We start from the raw sequence: 14,983 nt of genomic DNA on the forward strand, positions 1-14,983 counted from the left end.
GGCAAAGCCGCTGGGATCTGGGGGTCGCCGGCGGTCGGCGCCCGTGTTGTCAGTGTCTTCCGGGTCCCACGTGGGGGCCCGGAAACGGCCCAGTGTTGCGCCCCGACTGAGCAGGTCCCGGCGGGCCGTCCTCATCGTCACACGACGGCGCCAGATGACATGCTTGGCCAGCGCCAGGAGGAGGCTGACCAGGAGGTCCCAGACCTTGGTGGGGCGACGGACGGGGTGTCTCGCTGGGGGGTCCGCTCGAGGGCTCCCTGAGGATGGCCCGGGTGCGCACCGCCCAGATCGGAGACCTCCTGGACTACGCCGAGCGAGGATGGCTGAGCCCCGCGGCGCTGGCCCGGCGCACCGGCTCGGCCATAGGCCGCGCAACTTGCTCACACCTAGCGCGGGAGGTGAAGGCTGCGCTGCCCGCAGACGCTCTTGCCTATGTCAACTGGGTCCTGCGAAAGGGTGGACCCCGCCCCCGAATCCCCCACGCCGGTGGAGTTGCTGGTCGGGCCCCGGGGCGCTCCCCGGCACACCACCTATCCAACTTGGGGGACACTAGCCCGGCCCGCTTTTCCACGGTCCACCAACGCCAGCTATACACACTTGTCCGCCGGACGATCCATCACACCACCCTCGCGGCCCGCCAGGACACCGGCTGGCGGGACTACTTCGGTGACGGCGAGGCCGACGGGCCCCGATGGCAGAGCCTGTACTCCGACCTCATCCCCAGAGGCACCGGGGACCTCGGCTGGCGGCTCCTCCACGGGGCCGTCACGATGGGCATGTGGGTGGCCCATTTTGAGCCAGTCTCCCTTTCACAGCGAGAGGGAGACGCTGGCACACCTTGTCACCGAGTGCACCAGACTGCAGCCCCTGCGCCTCCTCCTCCACAACTCGCTCCTCAAGTTCTGGCTGCACGTCTCCCCGCACCTTTTAATTTATGCACGACCCCCTGCCACAGCAGGAAAGAGTAGTGGGGTCAACCGACCCTGGCTAGGTGGCTGTCCAGCCTCCTTTTGATGGAGGGGCAGAGATCCCAGTCGCCCAGTCGGGGCCTCCACCACCTTCTCCCCTGACTCAAACCCGTACTGTGCTGTGGTGCGTGCCCCCTGCCCTCCCTGACACGGGAGAAGCAGCAGCAGCCCCTGTTGTCACCTGCCCACGGCCCGCTGCTCCAGGGCTCAGATCCCCCCGGCTGGTCGCCCCCTCTCCTGCCCTCCTTCCTGCTCCACTATCAGGGGGGTTAAGCCTCCCCCAGGGGTGCTGGCTGCAGCCCGGGCTGGGGATGGGCATGGGGCTGTGCCAACGGTCCTGCTTGCTCCCACTCAGACCTGCCCTGGGGGCAGGGAGGGAGTTGGTACGGACGGAAAGGGGCTTGTCTGCCCTCCAGCCCGGTGCACGGTGCAGGGCTGGCGGGAGCCTGAGGCAGCCCGGCCCACACGGAGCATCCCCGGGGCTCCCACCGCAGCCTCCTCCTCCCCTGCAGCCACTGCCACTTTCGCTTTCCTTTCCCCGGGCCATGGCCCAGCGCTGCACAGGGCCCGATGCGAGGGCGCTCAGGGGCCCCCATGCTGCACCCACCGGCCCGGGGACTCCCAGTGATGGGGTGGGGGCTGGGCAGAGCGGGGGGGACTACGGGTTCTTCTCGTGGCTTTTCCGAGGCAACGATGAGCAGGAGGCAGCACCCCCGCAGGTGAGCGCGGCCCGGGGCTGGGGGGGGGGGGGGTCATCAGGGAGGGGGCGCATACACACACTGGTACATCCCCTGCCCCAGACACATCCTGCCATTTGCTGCCTGACAGGCAGGGAAACTGAGGCACAGCCTTCCCCCAAGCCAACCCTGTCCCAGCCAGGGCAGGACCCGCCTCGTCCTGTCCTGGAGACGCTGGGCGGGCCGGCCTCCTCGCTCATCCTGGCCCAGGGTGTCCGAGAAGCGGTCTGTGGCCCGCGGGACCAGCCCCTTCAGCTCCACACCTCCCGTGAGGAAGGGCAAAGACGTTGCTGTCGGGCCCAGGCAGGGCCTCCTTGCTCGTCGTATGCGACCGTCTCTGCACTGCTCCAGGCCATATTGCTCGCGTGTCTGTCTCTGTCTCTCTGCATCATTCGTACGAGACCGTCTCTGCGCTGCCCTGGGCCATACTGCTCGTATGTGTCTGTCTGCGTGGCCCCGGGCCACGTTGCTTGTACGAGGCCATCTCCGCACTATCCTGAGCTGTGTTGCTCATATGAAACCATCTCTGTATTCCCCCAGCCCATATTGCTCACATGTGTCTGTGTTGCCTGGGGCTGTATTGCTTGTACAATATTGCTGATATGTTCCTGTTTCTAGATTGCCACGGGCGATATTGCCCATATGAGACCGACTCTGGGTTGCCCGGGGCTGTATGGTTTGTGACACCGTCTCTGCATGGCCGTGTTGCTCCTATGCAGGCTTGGCAGGATTTGATTTTTAGCCGCAAACGTTAATAAACATCCACTTCACCCGGGTCTCATGGACTGACAAAAATATTTCCATCCTTAGTAACTGAAATCTATAGAAAAGGGTTATACGGAAAATCATAGACTCATAGAAAACAAGGGTTGAAAGGACCTCAGGGGGTCGCACCTAGTCCAGCCCCCTGCATTTAATTGATCTTTAAATGTTTCACTTTCTTTATGAATGGGATACGAATGATCAGCAGGATTGAAAGCAGGGGCAATTTACTGCTCTGTGGATAGTGACTTGATCTGTGCATAAAACTTTCAGCAGCCGGCGGTCATTACTAAATGCTCTGCCTCCACACCCCTAATCTCGTGCAATCTTGGAAATTTTAATTGATACAAATAGAAAGAAATGCTTAAAAGTAAATATCAATATTAACCGTCGAAATAATTCGAAAATATACATCGAATTTTGCCAAGCCGACTCATACATGACCCTCTCTGCAAGGCCGTATTTCTCCTATGAGACCATCTTTGCATGGCCCTAGGCCGTATTGCTTGTATGAGACCACCTCTGCATTTAAGTTCAGTCTTTTCTGCATTCCTGACCCCCGTTCTCCCCACCGCAGCACCAGGACGGGGCAGTGGCTGGTGTCTGCCCTACAACGGTGGCGCAGGAGATCCGGGAGAAAGTGGACGCGCTGCAAGCGCAGCTGCAGGTGAGACGCGTGCTGCCACCTCCTCAGGGCCGAGTCGGCAGGGTGAACCCTGCGTGGTTCTCCGGGGAAGGCATGACCCTGGCATGGCTGTGGCGGTGCCCCACGGTCCGTCTGCATCAGCAGAGCAGGGGCTGCACGTGAGCCGCGCTTGGCCCCAGGGTCGTTGGGGAACCTGCACCCATCAGGAGCGGAGGCCAGGCCCGCGGCTCTCTGCTGAGGCATCTCCGCTTCGTCCCGGGAGAGCACTCAAGGCTAGGAGATTCAAGCACTCAAAGCCCAGGGAAGCACTGGAAACCAGAGCCGTGGCCCTTGGCCCCTTGGCTCTGCCCCCGTGGCGGGTGGTGCCCAGGGGAAAGATCTAGCCCAGCACGGGAAGGATGGGAAGGGGAGAGAGAGGAGGCAGATGTGCAGGGAGGGGTGGGAACAGAGCTGTGCCAGGGGTTTGGTTCAGAGGGCAGGCAGAAAAGGAGGGGAGATGAGTGTGTGCGTGTGTGTGCAGACATGCATCCATGTGTGCACGTGTTATCCTCTGCTCTTTACAGGCCGGGATGGATTCACAGGGCAGCCTGGCAAGAATCTCCCCATTGCACGGATGGGGAAACTGAGGCATGGCTGGCTTTAGGGCATGCAAAGTCGGGAGTCACGGTGCTCCGCGCAGGCAGATGCACCGCGTGTTCTTGGCTATCCCCTGCCCTCCCTGGCCACCTCGGTCTGTGTCCACTGGCCCTGTGAAGCCCAAGCGGGGAGGTGCTGGGTGCCCAGGCGATGCTGAGTCCCGTCTCCCCTCTTGCCTTTCCCTGCAGGAGCTGAAGGACTCCTCGGACCCGCTGGTACTGGAGCTCCTCCGTGCCTTCGAAGCGCCCATGGGCATTGCCATCCGCCTGCTCGCCGAGAATCAGAGGCTGCGGCAGAAGCTGGAGGAAGAAGCCAGCCCACCAGCACCCCTCCTCCCGAAGCACTCCCCAGCACCCCTCTGCCCCAGCCCGCAGCTCAGAGGTAGGCACTGGCGCACCGGGCGATGGGCGGCGGGCAAGCCCACGTGTGCACGTCGCCAAACGCTGTCTTGCGAGAAGGCCGAACTCGCTGCTGTGCCGTGGGACCGCGCTCGCGTCCTGCCGAGGCCAGACGGCCCGCTTGGCTCCAGCAGAGTTGGGGCCCGGCTCCCGCGGGGGGGAGAGCGTGGGACTGCGGGGCAGGGGTGTCGTGGGGAGCAGGGGTCTGGGCAGCTTCCCCACGGCGCAGCAGGACAGTGACCACCTCGCCCCGGGCAGTGCTGCCCCTGCAGATCCGCGCGACCGGCCGGACGGGCGGCTCCGAGAGGCAGTTCCTGGCCCAGCTGTGCCAGCACCTCGAGCCCCGGGGTATCCAGCTGCTGGAGGAGGCGTTCAACCAGTGCTCCCACTGCCTCCTGCTGCTCTTCTGCCCCATCTCGTCCCGTGTGGGCACCGACATCAGCAACGCCCTGCACGGCCTCCCGGGTGAGTGGTGGGTCCCCCCCGTAATGGCCCGGGGTGGGGGCACCCAGCTCTGCCCTTCTTCTCGAGCCGGGGGGCTGCAAGGGAGCTCCCGAGGTCACCTCTAATCCAACCCCTACCTGGGGCAGCATCAACCAGTCCAGACAAACCCCTTATCCAGCCTGTGAGCAAAACTACTGTCACCCGGAAAGCAGGGCGACCGCAGTGGACGATGCCCAGCTGCTACCAAGGCTGTTAATAGATGCTCCGGAGATCCCCGGCAGAGGCCGTGCCCCCACTACAGAGGAAGGCAACCCCCCCAGTCCATACCAGTCTGACCGGGGGGAAATTTCTTCCTGACCCCCAATGCGTCTCCGGTCTGACCCTGATTGTTCATCTCTAGTCGCCCGTAGGTGCCGGCTACAGCCCCAGCTGGGGAGAGGGACCGAGCTGTGGCGGCGCTCATGCTGGGACCAACCCCAGAGGGTCCTGGTTACAGGGTCTTGCCCCTCCACTCAGGGTCAAACTGATGCCACATTTGGGGTCAGAAAGAAATTACCCCCTCTAGTGAGATTGGTTTGGACTTGGAGGGGGTGGTGAGGTTGCCTTCCTTTGCAGCAGGGGCACGGCCCCTGCCTGGGATCTCTCAAGCTTATATATTAACAACTTTTGCAGCAGCAGGAGGTTGGCCACGGTGGTCCCCCTGCTTTCCCTGGGGCAGGGCTGGGTGTGATGTCTGGTGCTATGTCAGGGGTGACTGTAGTTTTGTTCAGAGATCCCACAGTGGGACACTTTGCACAGGACTAGCCTTTGCAGCTCCCTTGTAGCCCCACGGCTCTGTGACGATGAGCTCCCCGGCACGGCTCCCATACCCAGCCGCGTGCTGCTGCCCCGCTCTCTCACCTCCCTCGCCAGCTGCCCGTAGCATGAGCTCTCTCTGCGCCCCCCAGACACGAGGCAGGCCATCCTCATCGTGCTGCACCACCGGCCCAGCGAGTCCAGCCAGCTCTATGCCAGCAGCAAGCGGGAGGCTCAGCACCCCAGCCTGCTAGACACTGTGGACTGCTGCTTCTCCATCGTCTCAGGCCTCTACCCCTGCTGGGCCAACACCAAAGCCATAAACTCCGTGGTGGCCACGCTTCAGCGACTGAGCGGGAGCAGACCCTAGGGAGCAGGGCACGGAGGAGCTGCCACAGGAAGCGACACTGGACCAGACATTCAAGTCTATAAAAGTAGGGATCCCCACATCAGTAAAACGTGCCTGCTTTAAATCATTCTGGTTACTCATCAGGAAAGTGCCAGGCAGGCAGGGGCCAGAAGAGGAAGGTTTGCTGATCCGCTGTTGCTGGTTAGGGATGCTCTCTTTGCATTTGATCTTCTGGGGCTGCCTTTCAATTGCCACCACACCTCCTTTGCAACGGCAGGCCCCTTCTTCTGAAGGAAAAGCCCCTGCACTGTCTCCCATCCATGTGCCTCCCCCAGCCTCACCCTGCTTAGCACCCTGTTACCCCAGGTCAGCATCTTGCAAGGGGTGATGCAGCCTGGGGCTGATTTAGCACCAGAGGCTGAAGGTAGACCCGAGGGTGATGCCCCGTGGCTTCGCTGCCAGCCCCCCTCCAGGGCAGAAGCAGCACTCGTGAGCTGGCACGGTTGCAGCAATTTGCCGACGGGCTGTGGTGTAGTTTTCGAGCGGAGGGACCCGCAGCATGGGTCTTCAGCAGCCTCTGAGCCCTTCCAGGTGACCATCATCACGGCACAGGTGAGCGTTGCCATCCAGGTGGTGCTGGAGGAGAAGTTCATCTGCAAGCACAACATGCACTTGCTGCGGGGCTGTCGGCACGGAGGGTACCGCTGGGGTTGGGTGAAGGGGGTGTGATGCACCCTGGGCTGCTCTGCACACCTGAGGCACCCTGCAGTCCAGACTGGGTGGGAGGGGAAGCCCCAGCTGGAAGGCCCTTGGCGTTGATCTGATCCCAGCCTCAAAACCAACCAGTTTAAGCTGGGGACTGGACTGTGCCCATGCCCCTGGAAGGACTATTACCCCTGGACAGACCGCTATGGACTGTGGCTGCCGCAGTCCCCCTGCTTTCCCTGTGGCCAAGTCGGGTGTGATGCCTGGTGCTGTGACCGCCTATCCCACCGCTCCCACCAGCTGCGCCAAACCCCACCCTGGCGAGGCACAAGCATCACGGCCAAAAGAGGTTTTCTCACTTTTCTATAGAAAGTTCTCGGGATCAGGGTCACAAGCCAACGGGACCGAAGTGGAGGTGCAAATACATTTAAACAGACATTCCCAGGATAACGTAATACGCCTGAAGACAGGCAAGCTTCCCTGGGTACATGTGATACCTTTTATTAGACTGAGTATCTGGAAAAAAAGTTCTTTGCAAGCTTTTGGGCACAGTATGCCTGAAGAGACGTTTTTGTGCCCAAAAGCTTGCAAGGAATAATTTTGCCAACTATTAGTCAATCTAACAAAAGATATCAGATTTACCCAAAGAGCCTTGTCTGCCTGCGCCCTTCGAGCAACATGGCTACCACCAACACCCCAGTATAACAACGTGCACTTAAAGCACGAGTAATGGTCATGGTCACTGGTCTAATAAAAGATATCGCCTCTGACCTTAGAGCTTCATTGATCTCTACTTGTTAGATCAGCACAGTTATAACATGCATCCCTGAAACACAGTAGATATCATATTTAGCTGTTTGGAAATGTAAATGTCATTGCTAACCAAGACAGGAGACCTGTTCACCCCCGTGACGGACATCGGGCACTTCCAGGGAAGAAGCCTGATCTGCACATCCCAGAGAAACTCTCTCGCAAAAGGACTTGGAGCAACCCCGGGGAATAAATGTCCACCCTCCACCTCCCCTCTGCAAAATGAAGTTTCTTTTCTACCCAGAACTTTTCCAAACTTTGAATACTGCTCAGGCCGAAGGATGGTGTTAGCACCTGAAACCTTGCAAAGAAAGACATTTTTGTGCTACTGTCTGGTTGGTCTCAGAAAAGATACTGCATCTGACCCACGAGCTTTGTTTATTAACAGGTATCCGGGTTGTCGCCATGCTGGTTTAGAGGGAAAGGCAATCAGGACTCGTGGTAGAGGTGATATCTTTTATTAGACCAATAAGATTTTTGCAAAAAAAAAAAAAAAAGAAATCTTCAATTGCAAGCTTTTGGGCACAAACACCCTTCATCAGGCATTGGAGAAAAGATTGTAAAAGTTCTCCTGGGTAGAAATGAAAGGAAATTTTTTACAATCTTTTCTCCAAAGCCTGACGAAGGGTGTTTGTGCTTGAAAGCTTGCAATTAAAGAAATGTTTTTTTGCAAAAATCTGTCTTGTCTAATACAAGTTATCACCTCTACCAGGAGTCCTGACTGTTTACTAACACTCATTCAGCACATGAAGTCCCTCCTTACTTTCTCTTTTGCTTTCAGAGCCTCTGGGATTTGTAGTCCAGGAGCCCAGCCAATAGGGGCTCTGCAAAGTTGCTCATCATCGCTTTTTTTTTTTGTCTTCCTGCTCCCAGAGGCCTCTGGGATTGTAGTCTGGAATTACTGGATTTGTAATCTGGAAGCACAGCCAATACGAGCTCTGTATTCATCACTTCTTCTTCCTGCTCCCAAAGGCCTCTGGGATTTGTAGTCCAGAAGCACATCTGGCAGGCCTCTGCAAAGGTGCTCCCTGCCCTGTCACACACTCACACGACACTTCCAGTGCACACCACACAGGACATTACACACTACAAAGGATGGAGGGTGTGAGGACGGGGAGGGGTCACCCTCCAGACTGGCTCTGGCTGTATTTTGGACTGCAACTCCCAGAAACCCCGAGGGGACTGGGACCAGGAGGAGGGGGCGACAAGCCAGAAGCAGAAGGAGGAGGAATTACAGGGAGTTTGCAGCGGACCCTTAAACAGCATTCATTTCTTGACTCGTTTCAATCATGGGTCGCAAAAAGAAATCATTAGTAGATTACCGCCGGGAATACCCTGACCTAGAAGTGAAGCGGGTGAAAAGGCAGGGCAAGGAAGAGAAGGAGACTTTGAGGTGCGTGTACTGCAAGACAGCCGTCACCCCACAGGCGAACCGCATTCACGAGCATTTGAACAGCAAGACTCATTTGAAATTGAAAGCCAGGCGTGAAGAGACTGCCCAGGGTGCAGGGGAAGCCAGCACCAGCTTGGGACTCTTGCAACGCATGGAAACGCTAGCGGAGACTCTTCAAACGCACAACGAGAAAGCAGAGAGGTATTTTCGAAGGTACGAGGAAGCAGTAGCGGAGCTAGAAAAGTTCAAGGAAGGGTGTCGAGAATGCAAGGAGCGAGCGGAGAGCCCTCTGCTATTTGGTCTTTCGCCGCTCAGCCCTCTGCTATTGAAGGAGGAACCGGCAGAGCGTCCTGTCGGCCAGGTACGTGCGCACGATGACGCGTTCCTGTCACCTAGCAAAAGACCCGAGGTTTCTTGTTTTAACTGATCTGCAGGGTTTTTTGCTTTGTTTGCACGTGTGCTGCCCAGTGAACATGAATATGCTTGCAAGCAGGTGCGACACACTGCTTTATGGAGGGTCACTTGTTGTATTTTGATGTGTGGCTCATTTCCAAATGCTCTGCCTAATGCTGCGCAATCAATGCAGATTGAAAGAATTGCATTTAAAAATAAACCTTGGGATTCTCCATCAGAATTACGAAAGCCAACTCATACGTTACCCGTAGGCCACGTTTCTCCAACGAGACCATCTTTGCATTGCCCTGGGCCGTATTGCTTGTGTGAAACCACCTCTGCCTTTAAGTTCAGCCTTTGCTGGGGGTACGTTTCTAACTGTCCCTTCTCTCCGCAGCACCAGGACAACGGGGCAGCCATCCAGATGGCACGGATCAAACAGGATATCAACGAGATGATCAAGACGCTGCAGGAACACCTGCAGGTGAGACTGTTTCCACTTCCTCAGTGCCTTGTTGGTGGGATCAGCCCTGCACGGCCCCTCGGGCATGATCCTGCCACGGCTGTAGTAGTGCCCCCCCAATCTATCTGTATCAGCAGAGCGGAGCTTTGTGAGAGCCTGGTTTGGCCCCAGGGTCTCTGAGGAACCCGCACCCCTGTCGGGAGGTCCCACGCTTCCCTGTTCATCCCAGGGAAGCACTCAGAAGCCAGGAGACACCAGAGCTGCCGTGGCCCTCAGACCTCATCTCTGCCCCCATGGTGGGTCGTAGTGGCAGAAGCTGGCTCCTCAGTGCAGAAGGCAGGAGCTGCCCCAAGGGAGGGTCTAGCCCTTGTCTCATCCGAGTACACGAAGAACGGGAAGGAGAGAGAGAGGGGGCAAATGGGCAGGGAGTGGTGGAGGGCAGAAGGAAAAGTAGGGGAGATGAGTGTATGCACGTGCGTGTGTGTGTGTTATCCTCTGCCCTTTGCAGGACCAGAATGGATTCACAGGGCAGCCTGCCAAGCAGACCAGTCTTCTTCCCATTGCACAGATAAGGAAGCTGAGGCACAGCTCGTTTTAGAGCATGCAGCGTCAGGGCAGAACCGAGCACCTGAGTCACAGTGCTCAGCCCAGGATGACACGTGGCCTGGGCGATTCCCTGTCCCCTCTCCTCCCATGGCACCTTGGTCTGTGCCCACCAGTTGCATGCAGCAAGAATGGGGTGGTGCACGGCCCCTGGCTGGCACTGAGTCCTGTCTCCCTTCTTGCCCATCTCTGCAGGCTCTGGAAGACTCCTCGGACCCCAGGGTGCTGAAGTGCCTGCAAGATGTCGAAAAGCCCATAAGCGAGGTTGTCTACCAAGTCACCCAGAATGAAAGCTGCACTTGAAGCTGGAAGAGAAAGCCAGCCATGAGACTTGTAAATATTGTTTTAAAAAGTATCTATTTAACCTCCTCTAATTATGTCGGTTAAACGATTAACCGATAACACAACAGCAAGGACACAGCTTGTGCTGGGTGGGTAGGAGCCCAACCCAGGCAGACAACACAGCCCCGGTGAAGCCCTGGCTGGGAGGCAGGGAGCACCTGTGAATTCTCCCCCTGGTCAGATGGGTACAGACGGGGAGAGGGTTTGCCTTCCTCTATGCCAGGGCCACGGCCTCTGCCTGGGCTCTCATAAGCCCCTACTGACAACATTTGCAGGAGCAGGATGTTGGCTGCTGTGGTCCCCCTGCTTTCCCTGGGGTGAGGGCAGGCGTGATGTCTGGGGTTGTCAGGGGTGATTGTGTAGTTTTGCTCAGAGGTTGCACAGTGGGTTTGTCTGGGGTGATTTGGACAGGGCTGATCCTGCTTCAGGCAGGGGTTGGACTAGATGGCTGCCTGTAGACGTGCAGGGACACTGCTCCGACGCCCTGTACTTACAGACCCCCTCCCACTCCTGGAGCACGTGCAAAGATGCCCAGTGTGACCTTTTCAGCTCCCTTTCAGCCCCACAGCTCTGTGACGATATGGTCCCTGGCACGGTCCCCATACCCAGCCATGTGCTGCTGCCCTGCTCCCCCACCTCCCTCACCAGCTGCCCCGTAACGTGAGCTCTCTCTGTTCTCCCCAGACACGAGGCAGGCCATCCTCATCGTGCGGCAGCACCAGCCCAACGAGTCCAGCCTGCTCTACACCAGCAGCAAGCCGGACGCTCAGCAGCCAGGCCTGGTGGACACTGGATGGCTACTTCTTCACACCCTCTGGCCTCTGCCCCTGCCACGCCAGCACTGCCGCCATGGGCTCTGGTGGCCATGCTCCAGCGACTGACCAGGACCAGGCATTAGGAACCAGGACATGGAGGAGCTGCTGCAGGAAGTGGGAGCAGCTGCAGTGTCTGGATCAGGCCTAGTTGGACTATGCTTCCCTTTGGTAGAATCCAATCTTTATTTTTTTTTAATAACTGCAACAGTTAACATCAATATCAGTTTTCAGGATTTCACAGAATTGGAGGCGGGTGGGTGGGGGTGGTGCAGACCCTTGAGTAATGACTGTGGACTGTTAAAAGTTTATGAAATCACTTGTTCAAATTTGTAAAAGTAAAGGCTGCTGCTTTAAGTCATTCTGGTCACTCATCAGGAAAAGCTGGGTGGACAGAGGCCAGAAGAGGACCCAGGCCAAGTGTGACATCCACAAGGCGAGGGTCCATCAAAGCAAGCATCAAGGGCCCCCTCCCACGAGTACAAGGGTCAAGGCAGGGGATGCCTGACTGGGGCAGCGCAGCTAGGTGATCCTCAGCTGAACCCACTCAGGGGACAAGCACACATCAGTCTCCACACTTGCACTAGGCTCACGTCAAGCTCACAAACACACCTCAGCACACGCCAAACAAGCAGATCCAAGCAAATTCCCAAGCACGGCCCAAGACAGCCATCGATGCACCCAGATATGCTCGAACACACAATCACCAACAATTGGCCGTGGACGTTGGCGGTACTGGCCCAGCAGGGGTAGAGGCCACGGGTTGTGGATAAGCATCAGTCGATGGTGGCAGTATTGGCCGAGCAGGGGTAGAGACCGGAGGGGTCGGAGAAGCAGCAGTGCGTGGTGACCAGGAGGTCAAAATGCTGAGCCTCCTGCTTGCTGCTGGTGTAGAGCTGGCTGGACTTTTTGTGGGGGTGGTGCAGCACAGTGAGCATTGCCTGCCTCAGCTATGGGGGGAGCAGAAAGAGCTTATGTTATGGGGCAGCTAGTGAGGGAGGTGGAGGAGCGGGGCAGCAGCACATGGCTGGGTATGGGGGGCCGAGCGAGGGAGCTCGTCGTCTCAGAGCCGTGAGGCTGGACAGGAGCTGCAGAGGTCACATCAGGCATCTTTACACGTGCCCCAGGGCTGGGAGGGGTGTGTCAGTACAGGGCATCAGAGCAGTGTCCCTGCATGTCTACAGGCAGCCATCTAGTCCAACCCCTGCCTGAGGCAGGATCAGCCCTGTCCAAACCAGCCCTGACAAATCCACTGTGCAACCTCTTAGCAAGTCAACACAAGCACTCCTGACAACCCCAGACATCACACCTGCCCCTGCCCCAGGGAAAGCAGCAGGGCCGTGCAGCCAACATCCTGCTGCTGCAAAGGTTGTCAGTAGGCGCTTATGAGATCCCAGGCAAAGGCCCTGCCCCTGCTATAGAGGAAGAAACAACCACCCAGTGCGAACGCATCTGACCATTTGACTGGTACAATCGGAGGAGGTTTTACAAATGTATTTCTAAGTAATAGTTACATCTCTCATGGCCAGCTTGTTCCTTCTGCTTCTGCTGCGGCTTGTAATCCTCGAGGAACGGGTGCGCGCTTACTGTCAGATCCGCTCTGAGGGTGCGGATGAGCTCCAGCGCGCAGGGGCTTGGGAAGAGTTTCAGGGATGTGCAAGAGGTAAGACAGGACTCAGTGCCACCCGGGGGCCCAGCACCACCCCACTTGGGCTGCACGCAACTGATGGGACGCCAAGGGGCTGTGGGAGGAGAAAAGACAGGGAACAGCCCAGGCCACGTGGTGTCCTGGGAACATGGTGCATCATCCTGGGCTGAGCACCGTGACTTCGAGTTGCTCAGTTCTGCCCTGACTCTGTGTGCCCCAAAGACAGCCCTGCCTCAGTTTCCCCATCTGTGCAATGGCGAGAGCACAGGTGTGTTTGCCAGGCTGCTCCATGAATCCATTCCCAGCTGGGAAAGGCACTTGCACACTCATCTCCCCTCCTTTTCCTCCTGCCCTCTGAACCAAACCCCTGGCAGCTCTGCTTCCCCCCCTCCCTGCACATCTGCCTCCTCTCTCTCTTCCCGTCCTTCCCGTGCTGGGGCGAGACAACGGCTAGACCCTTCCCTGGGGCAGCCCCTGCCCCGTAGCACAACCCCTCTGCACTGAGGAGCCGGGTCCTGCTGCTACGACCTGCCATGGGGCAGGGCTGGGGACACCTGCCTGGGGCAGCACCACTACGGACAGGGGATCCCCAGCTGAACCCACAGCAAGGACGTGCCCTGAAGGGGCCTCGTTCCAGTATGGCATATCCCCGTCCCACCTGGGCCCCATTACTAGCCGGGTCTTGCCTGGGAACTTGGCTTCTGGTGACGGGCTGTGGGACACCTCTACGGCCCTCCTGGGGGTCGTGCCTCCCTCGGAGAGTGCTGCAGGCAGGCTGAGGGGCCATGCAGGGCTGAGCCCACCAACACGGACCCGAAGGAGCAGAAGCAGTGCGTTAGTCTCACCCGCAGCAAGTCCACCAGAAAGTGGACTTCCGTCTTGATCTTCTCTGTCACCCTCACCCCTGCAGAGCAGTCAGCGGTAGAGAAGTGATCATAGCGTATGTGGCACAGCTCCTGCTCTGGGGGGAAGGGACAGTTAGGGAGAGGCAGAACCCGCCCCCCAGCAAAGGCTGATATTAAATGCAGAGGTGGTCTTATGCGCAATCTAGCCTGGGGCAATATAAAGATAGTCTCATAGGAGAAATATGGTCCCGCTTTCAATCCCGCTGTTTGTTCTGCAGCATGTCTGTGAACCAAGTGAGACATTTAAAGATTAGGGGTTCACCAATAAAGATTGTTTGGGCTGATACCGATGGTCGATTATTGATCAGTCACGTCAGCCGAAACCGATCTGATTCCCAATATGCAACCCGGCAGCTCGGAGAGCAGTGTCCGGCTGGTAAGTGTGTGAGGGGAAAGGGGCATGGAGGCGCAGATCAAGGCCACAAAAGTGAGGGAAAGAGTGAGGCAGGGGCAGGCGCTGCCAAGCTGGGCTGGGCATGGGGCGGAGGGGGAGGGCGGCTCCTCACCAGTGCACACACCCCAGGGGAGGCATAGGGAGGATTTTTGTGTGGGGTGGGCAGCAGTGGTGCAGGGAGGGAAGTTGCGGAGGGGGGCTATAGCCACCCCAAAATTCACTGTAGCCCCACCCTCTCAGCGCCACCACCTGCTGCCCCTCCTTGAGTGCAGCCAAAAAATGCTGACTGCCAATAATGTCAATTTTCCTTTTATCGGTGCCGATATGGCATGGACCAATGTATCAGTGCACCTCTATTAAAGACAAATTTAATAGGGAAATATCAGGTCTTCTGTTACAGTTCCTGGAACGCATCATTTGAACCCCAGGCCACGTTGATTGGAATTGCCTCAAAGCAAAAAGCACGTACCCAAAACCACATACTTCAGTTCCTCTGCTGCTTCCACGCTGTCTTCACATCCTTCAGAGGAGTCTTCCATCGTATCTGATCCAGACGTCTCCATGTCCTCTGTGCTGTCGCTGTCTCTTTCCCCACTGGGCACGTCTTGAAAGCTCCTGTGCCGAGGATGCCTCTGCCCAGTGGATTTGGCTGCGACCTCCCCATCCTCTGCTACCGATTTCTGGTAGAGAGAAGGGTGATGAGGAACAGTTTGCATGGGTTCACCAGGGGCAAGTTTGGCCTGACCAACATGATTGCCTTCATGACGAGGTGACTGGGTC

The 14,983-nt window shown here is 57.7% G+C and overlaps 2 protein-coding genes across 6 annotated transcripts; both read left to right on the plus strand.

The window, feature by feature from the left end:
• Window positions 1-263: 263 nt before the first annotated feature.
• LOC149875728 (uncharacterized) lies at window positions 264-6,411 on the plus strand. The gene is made up of 6 exons (XM_090063691.1): window positions 264-778; window positions 1,402-1,687; window positions 3,045-3,134; window positions 3,938-4,130; window positions 4,406-4,612; window positions 5,539-6,411. Exons 1-6 carry the CDS (start codon window positions 264-266, stop codon window positions 5,754-5,756), a joined length of 1,509 nt encoding a protein of 502 aa, XP_089919817.1. The 3' UTR covers window positions 5,757-6,411.
• Window positions 6,412-8,149: 1,738 nt separating this feature from the next.
• LOC149875729 (uncharacterized) lies at window positions 8,150-11,502 on the plus strand. 5 transcript variants are annotated; one of them, XR_016439751.1, is made up of 5 exons: window positions 8,214-9,004; window positions 9,434-9,520; window positions 9,634-9,795; window positions 10,008-10,435; window positions 11,129-11,501. XR_016439751.1 is itself a non-coding variant. In XM_090031122.1 (4 exons), exons 1-3 carry the CDS (start codon window positions 8,540-8,542, stop codon window positions 10,403-10,405), a joined length of 660 nt encoding a protein of 219 aa, XP_089887248.1. In that variant the 5' UTR covers window positions 8,420-8,539; the 3' UTR covers window positions 10,406-10,435; window positions 11,129-11,497. The 5 variants fall into 5 exon arrangements, 2 of the variants coding, with proteins under 2 accessions (XP_089887249.1, XP_089887248.1); XR_016439752.1 differs by having other exon boundaries at window positions 8,215-9,004; window positions 9,637-9,795; XR_016439750.1 differs by lacking the exon at window positions 9,634-9,795 and having other exon boundaries at window positions 8,150-9,004; window positions 11,129-11,502.
• Window positions 11,503-14,983: the final 3,481 nt, after the last annotated feature.

Source organism: Crocodylus siamensis, chromosome 1 (assembly GCF_052110815.1).
Source record: "Crocodylus siamensis isolate JL-2025a chromosome 1, ASM5211081v1, whole genome shotgun sequence".
In the NCBI taxonomy this organism is placed as follows: domain Eukaryota; kingdom Metazoa; phylum Chordata; order Crocodylia; family Crocodylidae; genus Crocodylus; species Crocodylus siamensis.

Bases quoted from the DNA above. Each gene is read 5' to 3' on its own strand.
- LOC149875728 (XM_090063691.1), top strand. From the start codon at position 264: ATGGCCCGGGTGCGCACCGCCCAGATCGGAGACCTCCTGGACTACGCC. The intron at 3,135-3,937 runs GTGAGACGCGTG...CTTTCCCTGCAG, and splicing joins CGCTGCAAGCGCAGCTGCAG to GAGCTGAAGGACTCCTCGGA. The intron at 4,131-4,405 runs GTAGGCACTGGC...CGCCCCGGGCAG, and splicing joins CCCCAGCCCGCAGCTCAGAG to TGCTGCCCCTGCAGATCCGC.
- LOC149875729 (XM_090031122.1), top strand. From the start codon at position 8,540: ATGGGTCGCAAAAAGAAATCATTAGTAGATTACCGCCGGGAATACCCT. The intron at 9,005-9,433 runs GTACGTGCGCAC...TTCTCTCCGCAG, and splicing joins CAGAGCGTCCTGTCGGCCAG to CACCAGGACAACGGGGCAGC. The intron at 9,521-10,297 runs GTGAGACTGTTT...CCATCTCTGCAG, and splicing joins CGCTGCAGGAACACCTGCAG to GCTCTGGAAGACTCCTCGGA.